At 60.0% G+C, this 13,467-nt stretch overlaps 1 protein-coding gene across 2 annotated transcripts; it reads right to left on the bottom strand.

Moving 5' to 3' along the window:
• Window positions 1–2,173: 2,173 nt before the first annotated feature.
• Window positions 2,174–12,442, bottom strand: PATL2 (PAT1 homolog 2). 2 transcript variants are annotated; one of them, XM_068144176.1, is made up of 19 exons: window positions 12,365–12,442; window positions 11,801–11,903; window positions 11,344–11,645; window positions 11,131–11,196; window positions 10,968–11,033; window positions 10,422–10,589; window positions 10,232–10,303; window positions 9,665–9,819; window positions 9,460–9,543; window positions 9,224–9,362; window positions 8,338–8,458; window positions 5,949–6,046; window positions 4,916–4,960; window positions 4,612–4,766; window positions 4,226–4,385; window positions 3,786–3,926; window positions 3,593–3,690; window positions 3,207–3,356; window positions 2,174–2,590 (listed from the first exon to the last, which is right to left on the bottom strand). In XM_068144176.1, the coding sequence occupies exons 1-19, from the start codon at window positions 12,386–12,388 to the stop codon at window positions 2,551–2,553; spliced, it is 2,187 nt and encodes a 728-aa protein (XP_068000277.1). In that variant the 5' UTR covers window positions 12,389–12,442; the 3' UTR covers window positions 2,174–2,550. The 2 variants fall into 2 exon arrangements, with proteins under 2 accessions (XP_068000277.1, XP_068000276.1); XM_068144175.1 differs by having other exon boundaries at window positions 3,593–3,658.
• Between the last annotated feature and the right edge of the window lie 1,025 nt (window positions 12,443–13,467).

Here is a 13,467-nt window from a genome sequence, read left to right as displayed (position 1 = left end):
TCCATCAGGGACGAAGCAGAGCCAGCAGGGCCAGGGAGGGGATTCTGCCCCTGCTCCACTCTGCTGAGACCACAGCTGGAGCTCTGGGGCCACTTCTGGAGCCTCTGTGCCAGGAAGGCTCTGGAGGGGCTGGAAGGTGTCCAGAGCAGGGCCCCGAGGAGGAGCAGAGGGCTGGAGCTGCTCTGCTCTGGAGACAGCCTGAGAGAGTTGGGGTTGTGCAGGCTGGAGAGGAGAAGGCTCCCAGGAGAGCTTCTGGTGGCCTTCCAGGAGCTACAGGAAAGGTGGGGAGGGACGTTGGAGGGTGTGAGGGAGGGATGGGGGTCTGGGAGAGCTCTGAGGGGGGCAGGAATTAGGCTTGGGACAGGGAGCCAGCAATGGGCAGTGGCAGAGGTGGAGGGAGAGGATCCTGCCCCTCTGCTCTGGGGTGTCAGGGAGGGAGGAAGCAGCACTAGAAATAGGGAGATTGAGATTGGATGTGAGGAAGAAGTCGTTGCCCATGAGGGTGGTGAGAGCCTGGCACAGGTTGCCCAGGGAGGTGGTGGAAGCCTCTTCCCTGGAGGTTTTGAAGGCCAGGCTGGATGGGGCTGTGAGCAACCTGCTGTGTGTGAGGTGTCCCTGCCCATGGCAGGGGGGGTTGATCCTTGGGGTCCCCTCCAGTCGTGACAGTTCTGTGATGATACCTGTGGCATCCCCTGTCTCTGTCCTGCTAGATTTGGGCATCTCAGCTGCTTCTCTTCAGCTGTTTCAGAAAGTGAGAGGTGAGCTCTTTTGATAAGCCATGGATACAAATCCCACCCAAGCACCCAGCCATGCTGTTACATCCTTGAGTTCTCACCTTGCATTAGTTTAACCCCTGAAGGACCTGGCAGTGGTGGGTGACAGCAGCTGACCATGAGCTAGCTGTGTGCCCACAGGGCATGGAAAGCCAAGGGCATCTTGGCTGATATCAGGACCAGTGTGGCACCAGCAGGAACAGGGAGGAAACTCTTCCCTGTGCTCAGCACTGGTGAGGCCTCACCTTGAGCACTGGGTGCAGCTTTGGGCCCCTCACCGCAAGAGAGGTCTTGAGGTGTGGAGCAAGTCCAGGAGAGAGCAACCAGACTGAGAATGGGACTAGAGGGAAGAGGCTGAGGGAGCTGAGGGGTGTTCAGCCTGCAGAAGAGGAGACTCAGGGGGAGCTCTTATCACTGTCTACAGGTCTCTCAGGGAGTTGTGGTCAGGGGTATGGGGGTGTCAGGCAGCTTGTGAGAAGAGGAGGGTGCATGGAGCTGTGCCAGGGGAGGGTTAGGGTGGAGGTTAGGAAGCACTTCCTCAGGGAAAGGGGAATCAGACCCTGGGAGGGACTGCCCAGGGAGGTGGCAGAGTCGCCATCCCTAGAGGTGTTTGAGGCAAGAGTGGATGTGGCTCTTGGTGCCAGTGTCTGGTCCATAGGGTGGTGTTAGGGCAGAGGCTGGCCTGTTAGACCTCTGAGATCAACTCCAGGCTCAAGAACTCTCTGAATTTGTAATCTACAGGGGGTGGCAGCTTGGGAACATAACCACCACACTGAGGAGAACTTTTTGATGCAAACCTCTTCTGAATACACACCAGGCTCTGGGGGTCAGGCTTAAACCTCTGGGTGGACATTCCAGACACTTAAGCACAGGTGGCCTAGGCTCAGACAGCCCAGAGGGTTAAGGCAAGCCCCACCACAGCACCAAGCAGGAACCACAAAGTCGTCTGGAGTACAGCTGAGCACAGCCTCAGCCCCAGGTGTAGAAGCCAGGGGCAGTTTGGGGCAAGCCAAGTGCCTCAAGATGCTTTAAGGAACTTCATGCTGACCCTGGCTGCAAGCCTTTGGCCTAATTAGCCTTTGAGAGATCAGCAGAGGAAAGAGATTCCTTTATTAACCACCCATCTATGTTCAGGATCCCAAACCTCCTCTCCATGCACCTAGCTGCAGCCTCATCTTTCCTTGCCTCTTGGGGCAAGCTCTAACCCCCTCTCCACCACCACAGCCTTTGCTTCCAGCCCATTCCTCTCTGCAGGGGCTCAACTTCCCTCTCTCCCCAGCCACAAGTCCTCTGATCCTTCCCTTTCTCAGCACATTGCCTTCCCCATCCCCCTTCATCCTCCTCCCAAGGCATCTTTTCCATCCCTCTGCCCCTGCTTCTCCTTTACTGAAGATCTTCCTCATCTCCCCCCAGGGTTCCCCAACTCTCTAGGCCCTCCCCCAACAGGAGCTGCCCCTGGGAGCCTGTGGAGCTCATTCATCACCTTTTTATTTTACTGCAGTGCTGTACACAGAGTCCCTTCCCCACCAGGTGCTCCTAGCACCCCTGTGCTGACCCCAACTTGGTGCCAGCCACCGCTGGGGGCCAGGCAAAAATAAGTTACCCTCTCCCAACCCCACCCTGCGGTGCCCCCCCGGCACCGGGGGCAGGTTGGCACCGGCCCTACCAGTGCCCAATTCACCCAGAGTGCCCTGCACCGGGGTCAAGTGCTTGCTTTGAGCTTCAAAGCATCAGGCCCTGCCCACTCCTGGCTCACATCCCAGCTCCTGAGGGGCTCTCAGCACGGCATGGCAGCTCTCGGCGGCAGCGGGGAGCACCTGCGGGGAGAGGAGGCGGCTGGGGCAGCAGAGCCATCGCACCCACCCTGCCAGCAGCCGCTGCCAGCCTCCCCAGGGAAGCAGCAGCAGAGCCATCGCACCCACCCTGCCAGCAGCCGCTGCCAGCCTCCCCAGGGAAGCAGCAGCAGAGCCATCGCACCCACCCTGCCAGCAGCCGCTGCCAGCCTCCCCAGGGAAGCAGCAGCAGAGCCATCGCACCCACCCTGCCAGCAGCCGCTGCCAGCCCCCCCAGGGAAGCAGCAGCAGAGCCATCGCACCCACCCTGCCAGCAGCCGCTGCCAGCCCCCCCAGGGAAGCAGCAGCAGAGCCATCGCACCCACCCTGCCAGCAGCCGCTGCCAGCCTCCCCAGGGAAGCAGCAGCAGAGCCATCGCACCCACCCTGCCAGCAGCCGCTGCCAGCCTCCCCAGGGAAGCAGCAGCAGAGCCATCGCACCCACCCTGCCAGCAGCCGCTGCCAGCCTCCCCAGGGAAGCAGCAGCAGAGCCACAAGGAGCGGCTCAGCCTAGCCGAGTCAGGCCAAGGCGGCAGCAGCAGCCCGGTGGCACCCCCGGGGCTGGGCAGGGGCAGCAGGGAGCCCTGGCAGGTGGCACTCACTCCATCTTGGCCTCCAGATGGTGGATGGTTTGCTTGTCCAGGTAGCGGCAGAAGAGCGAGAGGAGGTTGCTGGGCAGGAAGAGAGGCTCCACCAGCGCGGCCTTGGGCACCTGCGACAGCTCCCGGGCAACCAGGAACACTGTGTCCGTCCTGGGGGCACCAGGGCAGGGGCTGAGTGCCCCCCAGCCAGCTGCAGGGCTCCCAGCCCCGCCAGCTGCAGAGCTCCCAGCCCCCCCAGCTCCTCACCAGCCAGCTGCGGGGCTCCCAGCCCCCCCAGCTGCTCACCAGCCAGCTGCGGGGCTCTCAGCCCCCCCAGCTCCTCACCAGCCAGCTGCGGGGCTCCCAGCTCCCAACCCACCCAGCCCCCAACCTCCCCAGCTCCTCACCAAGTCTCGAAGTCCCCCGGGCACGGCTCCAGCGGCACCTCGCAGGACAGCAGCCTCTCGCCATGGCTCAGCAGGGAGTAGAGCAGAGAGATCCCAAACTGCAGGGCGGCACCGGAGACGGTGTCACCTCCAGGCAGGAGCAGCACCGGCACCGGGGGCTCAGCTCTGCCCTCCCCCCCAGGGTTCTGCCCACCTGGTTCTTCAAGGCCATGGCAAGGGGGAGCTCAGTGGAGTCGGGCAGGGGCCTGGTCATCTCCCGCAGGACCTCGATGAGCTTGCTGAAGCTGGTCCCAGCCACCACCTTGTTCAAGGGGCTGTAGAGCAGGGAGAGAGACTGGGCAGGGGCAGAGGGGAGAGCAGGGATCTGAGAACTTTCAATCCATGGTGGCCATAGCCCCATCCCAGCAGCACCTGGTGGGGCCAACGCTGCACCAGAACTGCTTCAACCCCTTCCTGGAGGCCTTTCTCCTCTGCCCCAGGGCAGGACTGAGGCTCTTGTCAGCCCCACCAGCTGTCTCGGCCATGCTGGGATCCAGCCCACAGGACTATTGCCCAGCTGGGGCCCTCCCCAGCAAGAGCAGGCAGGGGAAGGAGGCAGGCCAGGGTGCTGCCACCCCGGCTGGGTATGCTTGCCTCATCCAACACATCCTTCTTCATGAGGAAGGGCAGGTGGTGGGTGATGGTCAGCAGCAGCTTCTCCGCTTGCTCCCGGGCCAGGTGGGGCAGCAGCCGGGCCAGGAGCTTCTTGCCCTTCCGCACACACAGGAACTGCAAGAACTCATCCTCTGCCTCCCTGGGGACAAGGACTGCATTGGCACAGCTCCCAAGGGATCTGCAGCTTCTCTGTCCACCCAGAAGGACCAGCAGCAGCTCCAGTGGAAGAGACAAGGCAGGGTCAGCACAGGCCAGGGGGATGCAGGAGCCAGGATCCAACCTTCCCCACACCACTCAGAGCTGCTCAGCCACCTGAGCCCCATGAGGACCAGGCTGTGCTGCCCATATTCTGTGTCACAACTCACTCTTGGCTGCTGCAAGCCCTGATTCTCAAGGCTTGGTAGATACTCTCCACTTCTTGGTTCTTCTGCTCCTGACAGCAGGGCTGCTGCTGCTGCTTCTCCAGGGCCAGGGACATCTGCTGCTGCATCTCCTCCACCACCAGCAGCTGCAGGAAGAGCTGGAGAAGCGGCACAAGGTAGGAAGAGAGCTTGGAGCACCTTCGACCAACTGACTTACCCAGGACCAGGGATGACCCCTGGCAGAGCTCCCTGGATAAAAATCCAGGGTCTGCATCATCCCCCCTGCCCCAGGCTGCAGCTCCCTCACCTTCTCGATCTTGTGCAGCGCCCGGAGACGGTGACTCCCTGTGGCCTTCAGCAGGGGAGGGGTAAGAGGGACAAGAGTTACAGCCAGCACGAGGCACTGCCCCAGGCACAGCACCAAGCCAGCTGCTCCCTGGGCATCAGAGGTAGCTTCAGGACACAGAGCAATCAGTACAGGCTGGGGGCTGATCTGCTGGAGAGCCGCTCTAGGGAAAAAGGACCTGGAGGACAACAGGATGAGCCTGAGCCAGCAATGTGCCCTTGTGCCCAAGAATGCCAATGGCACCCTGGGGGGCATCAAGAAGAGTGTGGCCAGCAGGTCGAGGAAGGTTGTCCTTCCCTCTGTCCTGGTGAGGCCACAGCTAGAGGACTCTGTGCAGTTCTGGGCTCCCCAGCAAAAGAGGGAGAGGGATATACTAAGAGAGTGTCCAAGAGAAGCTATGAGGAAGGAATGGAACATGGCTGATGAGGAGAGGCTGAGAGACCTGGAGCTGTCTAGTCTGAAGCAGCCTGAGGGGGATCTGATCAGTGCTGATCAATACTTCAGGGGTGAGTGTCAGCAGGATGGGACCAGGCTTTGTCCAGTGGTGCCCAGGGACAGGACAAGGGGCAGTGGGCACAGAGTGGAACAGCAGAAGTTCATCTGAACAGGAGGAGGAACTTCAGTAAGTGCAGGGTGCTGAGCCCTGGGGCAGGCTGCCCAGAGAGGTGGTGGAGTCTCCATCCTTGGAGTGATTCAGAACCTGCCTAGATGTGCTCTATGTGACCCCACTTTGGGAGAAGGATTGGACTATGTCCAGTGGTCCCTTCCAACCCCTACCGTCCTGTGAATCCCAGGGGGAGACCCCAGCAAGCTTTGACTGCCCAGAGCCCCACCTCAGCCCTTGCCCAGGCAGGGGCTGCAGCTGGCGCGGTGCCAGCTGCCGCAGGGCCGTGTCCCATCCCACAGCTTGCATCACCTCCTAGAGCTCCTGCAAAGCCGCTCCAAGGTCTGGGGGAAGCTCAGGGAGCAGCCAGTCGAGCTGCCCCTCACTCACCTCCTCCACCAGGGCGTGGTGCACGGCGTCGATGGCGCGGCGCGGGCTGTAGCAGGTGGAGACGGCGACCTGGCCGAGCGAGCCTGCGATGCGCACCACTGCGGGAGACAGGCACATGGGCACCCTGCGGCTGCCTGCCAGCCCTCTGCTGCTTGAAGGCTTTGCCAAGGCCAAAGAGCCCAAAAGCAACAGATTGTAGCTTTCCTCCCCATCTCCCTCCCCCCCCGCCTCGCCCTTGTAGGGTCTTCTCCCAGGCACCCAGCACCAGAACAAGAGGACACAGTCTCAAGCCGTGCCAAGGGAGGTTTAGGCTGGAGGTGAGGAGAAAGTTCTTCCCAGAAAGAGTAATTGGCCATTGGGATGTGCTGCCCAGGGAGGTGGTGGAGTCACCATCACTGGAGGTGTTCAGAAAGGACTTGGATGTGGCACTTGGAGTTGTCAGGAGGTGGTGGGTGACAGGTTGGACTTGATGATCTCTGAGGTCTTTTCCAACTTGGTTGATTCTATGAAAAGCAAATTACACAGGAGAAAGGAGAGGTGGGGAAAAAAAAAAATCACCAAAGCAAATGGTCTGGAATGGGCTTGGAAGTAAAAAAGGTGAATTTTAGACAAAGTATAGAATCACAGAACTGCCAGGGTTGAAAGGGACCTCAAGGCTCATCCAGTCCCAACCCCCTGCCATGGGCAGGGACACCTCACAGCCACATCCAGCCTGGCCTTCAAAACCTCCAGGGATGAGGCTTCCACCACCTCCCTGGGCAACCTGTGCCAGTCTCTCACCACCCTCACCATCTAATCTATCACCTAACAGCATCTAATCAACTAACCCATGGCACTGAATGCCTCATCCAGGCTGGCTTTAAACACCTCCAGGGATGGTAACTCCACCACCTCCCCAGACAGCCCATCCCAATGGCCAATCTCTGTCCGGGCTCTTCTCTGGACACCTTCCAGCACCTCCAGATCTCACTTGTACTAGGGGCTCCAGAACTGGACACAGAGCTCCAGGTGAGACTGGATGCAGCACCCCATCTGCACTGATGCCACACCAAGGCAGATGGGCAGCACCCCAGAGACCCAAGGCCACTGCTGCCAGGAGATGCCCTGGGAAAGCCAAGCTGGCAGCAGACACCTGCAGCAAGTTGCTGGCCTGCAGGCAGCATGCTGGGGGCCATGGAAGCCTTGCCAGCAGCATGAGTCCTGCTAGCAACCCCCCCAATCCTATCACTCCCTGACAACTTAAGAAGTCCCTCCTCACCTTTCTTGTAGGCCCCTTTCAAACATACATAAGCATTTGAGTACCAGGGAAGGTTACAAAGGTAGAAGGAAAAGGGTCAATAGAAAAATCTGCAAAGCCAGGCCCAGCTGGCAGTGGATCCCCTTGGTGCAAATGGATTCAGCTCTTCAGAAGTGTGGATGCAGCATGGAGGTAGGGCCCTGCCAGGTGGTGGCTCAGGAAGGAGCAGCAGAGACCTTCTGGACCAGGTTTCTTCTGTCCACCTGGGAGCTGGGCTTTTTTCAGGCTCCCCCCCAAGGATGGTTGTAACCTGGCACACCTGCCCCAGCCCCTCCCTGTGGCAGCCACCACTGAGGGCAGGAGTCCTTAGTGCATGGCTGATCACATTCCATGTGTGCCAAGAACAACAGCCTCATGGTGGCACCCTTGGATTGGGACAGAGGCCACTTCCTTGGCATGCTGGCACCTCCTCATTGGGAAAAGATTTTAGCTTACCTCTGTGGTTGGGTTTTGCTGGTGAAGGGATTGATAGCAAAGAGTATCCAAAAGAGCCACCCTGAGCTCTAAAGCAGCTTGGGTTAGGGCTCTACTAGGGACTACTTCTGGCAAGGGCTTTGGGGTAGGGATGCTGCTAGGGATATGGTCAGGACTTCTGTTAGCTGCTTTGTCTGCTAAGGGCTTCCAGGACTTTACAGGCTCACAGGATGTCAGGGGTTGGAAAGGGCCTCTGGAGATCTTCCAGTCCAACCCCCCTGCCAGAGCAGGAGCATATAATCCAGCACAGGTCACACAGGAACACATCCAGACAGGGCTGGGAAGGCTCCAGGGAAGGAGACTCCACAACCTCCCTGGGCAGCCTGTTCCAGGGCTCTGTCAGCCTCACAGTGCAGAAGTTCCTCCTCATGTTGATGAGGAATTTCCTGTGCTGCAGTTTCCATCCATCACCCCTTGTCCTATCCCACTTCTGCTGCTAAGGACACTCAGACTCTGCAGCACTGGGGATTCCACAAGGCAGCAGTAAAGGACTTCTGGGAGAACTTCTGAGATTCTCTGCCCTCTGCAAGTCTGGAATCTCCTTGCTATATGGCAATGGGGTTCCTGCCTTCATTCATCACCCAGTGGCCCCCCAGCCAGGGGAGACCACCACCTCACCAGAGTCATAGGTCTCCACTTTCTGGATGAAGGGGGTGACCAGCTTGGGGGGCTCCTGCTTGTTGCGGCCTCCAAACAGCTCCTCCTCTGCCTGCTTGCGCTCCAGCCCGTGGTAGTAGGTCTGTAAGGACAGCTGTAGCCAGGAGGGGAGGGCCACAAGCCCTGGGCACCTCCAGCTCCAAAGAGGTGAAGTCACAGCATTATAGGATGACCTTCAAAGATCACTGAGGCCAACCATTAACCCAGTACTGCTGGGTGTCCACTAAACCACAGCCCTCAGTCCTACACCTAGCATGGCTTCAAAACCCTGCCAGGCATGGGGAATGCACTGCTGCCTTGGGCAGCCTGGGCCAGGCTTTGACAACCCTTTTGGGGAAGAAGTTTCTCTTAACACAAAAGATAAACCTCCCCTGGTGCAACCTGAGGCTGTTTCCTCTTGTCCTGCCTTTGTTCCTTAGGAGAAGAGGCCTACCCCCACCTGGCTATTGTAGAGTGTTGTAGAGAGCAAGGCAGTCTCAGCCTCCCCACCAAACACCCCCAGCTCCCTCAGCTGCTCTTCCCCAGCCCTGTTCTCCAGACCCTTCCCCAGCTTAGCTGTCCTCTAGACTTGCTCCAGCACCCCAATATCCTTTTTGGAGTGAGACACCCAAGCCTGAACCCAGTATTTGAGGTATGGTCTCAGCAGCATAAGACACAGTGGGACAATCACTTCCCTCTCCCGTTGGTCCCAGGATCACTGTTCCAGGCCAGGATGCTGGTGGCCTTCTTGGCCACACCCTGCCTCATCCCCAGCCTACTGCTGACCAGAACCCCCAGATCCTTTTCCACTGGGCAGCTTGCTGGCCTTGAGAAGCAGGATAAGAGTTTGGTGGCCCCTGGAGCTCACCTGGTAGTAGTAGTCATCATCCATGTTCTCACTCTGCAGCTGGATCATCTCCACCTTGACCACCCAGTCCTTCTCCTTGGAGGTCATCAGCCCAGCATAAGGGTCCACTTTAGAAGACCACAGCTTCTTGGGGGAGATGCTGGCACAAGAGAAGATTGCAGACAGCTGTGACTGCCTAGAGCCCACCACCACCACCACCCACCCTCCCCAGCCCAGCTCTCTGGGCACCCCCTTACCTGCGTGCCTGCCCCCCCTGCTGCTGCCGCTGGGTCAGCAGCCGCTGGTGCTGGGGGTGCAGCTGGGTCATGTGGCTGGGCACACTGCAAAGGAGACCAGGCTGGGGGCAGGGGGCTCACCAGGGTTGTCCCCAGGCCAGGGACACCCCTCAGCTACCTTATAGAGGCCCCCCTGCCCTGTGCACCCTGGTCACCCTTCTGCTACCTGAGGTTCAGCTGGCTGCTGGCTGAGGGACTGAAGAGCAGTGCAGGGTCCAGAGAGGGAGACATGGGCCCAAAGTGCATGGCCAGGGGCTGGGGGGCACTGCCAAGGCTGGGTGACATGGGCCCAAAGGGACCTGGAGATGAGTACCCTGCAGGCTGGAGAGAAACAGTGAAGCCATGAGGGGACTGAGCCTTCTTCTCTGAGGGTTCTGGAGGGGTTTGCCATGCTGGCTTCTGGCTCCCACCTTCACAGGAACCACCCTCACTCCCCCATGAAATAACACCACAGTAAGGTGAATCCCCCAGAATTCTGCCAGCACAGCTGAGCAAGGCAAAGGGAGCTGAGTGCCACCAGGGGGTGTGTGCCCCAGGTTCATCACCCACACCACGTTGTGGCACCAAGCACAGCACCACCCCCGGGGAGGCAAAGGCCACACTGCTGGCTCCACTTCCCCCGTGCCCCAGGACGGGTCTGAGCTGCAAAGGCTGCCTGGGATGGCAGAGGGGGAGGGCACTGTCCCCGTGCAGCAGGGCCACCTCAGGGGGCACACAGCGCTGCTGGCACTACCTGGCTGGAAGCGAGGAGCGGAGAGGCTCTGCGAGCCGGCGCGAAGCTGCGAGGAGGCATCAGAGGAGGCTGCTGCAGGGCAGGAGAGGTGGAGGGTCACTGGGACAAGCCTGCCCTCCAGGCTGCACCTCCAGCCAAGGCAGGGCAGGAAGGGAGAGAGGGGACATCAGAGTGCCTCCAAACTCATTACCTGCTGGAGGAAGTGCTGGGGGAAGGACTTGGGTGACACCAGCCTGAGGTCAGGGCGCTTGAGGCAGGGAGAGCCCCCATAGCCCCTCTGCAGGGGGGAGCCGAGGAGGTTGAGGGCCACGTTGGAGGAGGACGGAGGCCTCTCCAGGACCTGGACAATGGCTTTATCCTGTGGGGAGAAGGCAGCAGCAGCAGGTGGAAATAGGGTTCAGCTGGGACCAATTAAGCTCCCCCAGCACTAAGCAGCTTCCCAAAGCCTTGGGGTCCTTGCACCAGCTGCCATCCTGGCAACATGCAGCTGAGAGGGACTCACGGGGACAGCCAGCATGGGGGCATCCCAGTGCCCCCAAACTCAACAGCTTTGCCTTCAAACCCAGGGTGGGCACTTCTGCCCACAACCTTGGCTCCTAAGAGACACATTCATGCATCCAGACCACTAAGGAGGCACTGAAAATCCTCTGGTCACCCCAAATCTCCTGCATGACTTGGCCCAGGGCATTGAGAGGCTCTTGGCCACTCCCCAGAGCCTGGCTCAGGGTGTACCCACCTCCAGCACATGGTGGGATGGGAGGCTGCTGGGGCAGGAGCCCCACACTGTAGGTTCCATCTCCAGCTGGAAAGACAGAGGTGGTCAGCATGGAGAAGGACAATGGGAAGGGTCAAGGGACACCACTCAGCCCTTCCCCAGGCAGAGAGAACATTTTTACCACCTCCTCTTTGCCGAACTCTGCCCAGCAAGCACCAATCCTGCTGTCCAGCACCGCCGAGTCTTGGCTCTGCAAGCAAGGGAGAGGTCAGAGGCAGGTACTCACAGCCCTGGCACCAGAGGGTCCTCCCCTCTTAAACAGTGACCAAACTCCCCCACCCCGTGCCCTCCCTGGGGCAGACCCCCAGGCCTGTGTCCCTCCCCTCCCCGCTCACACCTCCAGCGTAGGCTTGCTTTGCACAGCTTTCATCACTGCTGGGTCTCCCAGGTCATTGGGCTCCTCAGAGGGCTCCTCCTTTTCCTCTTGTTCCTCACTCTTCAACTCCTCTTCCTCCAGCTCTGAGCCAACCTGCTCAACCTCCAGCCCCATCCCACCTTCCTCCTGGGGCTTTCCTAGATCCTCCAGCTGCTCAGCGCCCAGTGCCTCCATGGTCTCAGTCTCCTCTACCACCACTTCAGCCAGCTGAGGGCTTATGTCAGGAAGCATCAGGGAGGTTGTAGTGTCCTCCTTAGTGGAGTCTTAGAGAGGAGAAGCAGAACGTGTTAGAGTGAGCAAGAGCCTGGTGCCCCTATCCCAACCCCAGCTCCTCATCAAACAGGAGGATGCCTTTCTCACCTCCATCCTATTCACCCTGCTGGCTGCTGAGGGCACTGGGGCTCCCCGGGAACCTTACCTAACCCAAATGTCATCTCATTATACAGGTCGAGTTCTTCATCCTCCTCAGCCATCTCCTCCAGCAGAGGTGCATCTTCCAACAGCAGGTAGTCCTCAAGGATCTGGAGTCAAAAGCAGCAGGGTCCCCGCTAAGGGACAGGCAACCCTAGCACGTTCCCCAAGTTAAGAGTGCACCCAACCTCCCCCCCTCACACCCCACCGGTGGTGCCGGGCAGCCCCCAGGGCTCACGACCCTCTGGAGCTGCAAAAGGGAAGAATAGGCACCAGGGAGGGCGGGTGGGCACCGAAACCTGCTTGGCACCTGGGCTGGGGCTGCCCAGGGTGACACCGTGAGGCTTCAGACTGACCACTCCACGACCGGGACACGAACGGCACCCGAGCACAAGGCTCCACCGGCGCCCCGAGGGCAGCGCCTCCTCCAGTACCGACCGCTCCCGGGGAAACCAGCACCGGGAGGCAAGGAAGGGTAACCGGCACGGGGGAGCGTGGGGGAGCCCCAGGCAAGCGAGAAGCTGGAGGAGCGTGCCGGGGCGAGGCGGGGCAGAGCGGGGCGGGCACTCACAACCAGCTCGCCGCCCTCCGCCATGCCGCGGCGCCACCCGCCGCACACCTCCCTCTACGGGGCCAGCAGCGACTGCCGCCGCCTTTTACCGACTGGCGCCAGCGCGCATGCGCCTTCCGTACAGCATGGCGGCGCCTAGCCACACCTGCCCCTTCCGTACAGCATGGCGGCGCCTGGCCGCAACCGGCCCTGCCTCACAGTGTGGCGGCGCCCGGCAGAGCGCTGTGCTTGTGCCGTCCCTCAGCTCCGTCCCCTCAGCGTGGCCCAGCTCAGCGCTCGCAGTGCGGAGCCGGGGTGGGTGTGGGCAGGTGGGAGCCAGGGGTCATTGCCCCGCCCAGCGATGCTGCCGACACCGGCGTGTGGCAGGGCACGGAATGGTATCACGGATGGTAGGGGTTGGAAGGGACCTCTGAAGATTGTCGAGTTTGCCTGCCTTGCCAGGGCAGGAGCACCCAGGCCAGGTCACACAGGGACACATCCCGGGGGGGCTTGAAAGTCTCCAAGTCTCCAAAGACTCCACCACCTCTCTGGGCAGCCTGCTCCAGTGCTCTGCCCCCTCACAGTTAAGAAGCTCCTTCTCAGGTTTAGATGGAACTTGCTGTATTCACATTCATACCCAATGTTCTGTCACTGGGGACCACTGAGAAGAGTCTGGCTCCATCTTCCTGGCACCTGCCCCTTAGATATTTGTAAGCATTAACAAGATTCCCCTTCAGCCTTCTCTTCACAGCTCTCAGCCTTTCCTCATGTGAGAGGTGCTCCAGTCCCCTCAGCATCTTGGCAGGTCTGGCCTGGGTTTTCCTCTAGCAGTTTTGTTCTTGAGCTGGGGTGCCCAGAACTGGTTGCAGAACTCCAGCTGAGGCCTCATCACGGTAGAGCAGAGCTGGAGGAGACCCTTCCTTTACCTACCAGCCACCTTCAGTGCTTAAAGGGGATGATCAAAAAGCTAGGGACAGACTTTTGAGCAGGGCTTGTTGGGATGGGACAAGGGGTGATGGTTTAAACTAAAAGAGGCAGATTCAGACTAGATGAAAAAAATATATTGAAGGTGCTGAGAGCCTGTTCCAGGCTGCCCAGAGTGGTGAGAGCTGCCCCATCCCTGG

This window comes from Melanerpes formicivorus, unplaced genomic scaffold (genome assembly GCF_026170545.1).
Source record: "Melanerpes formicivorus ecotype bairdi unplaced genomic scaffold, bMelFor1.0.p_v2 SCAF_10, whole genome shotgun sequence".
NCBI lineage: Eukaryota > Metazoa > Chordata > Aves > Piciformes > Picidae > Melanerpes > Melanerpes formicivorus.
Note: the sequence above shows the minus strand (reverse complement) of the source record. Positions and strands in the feature narration are given on the sequence as shown.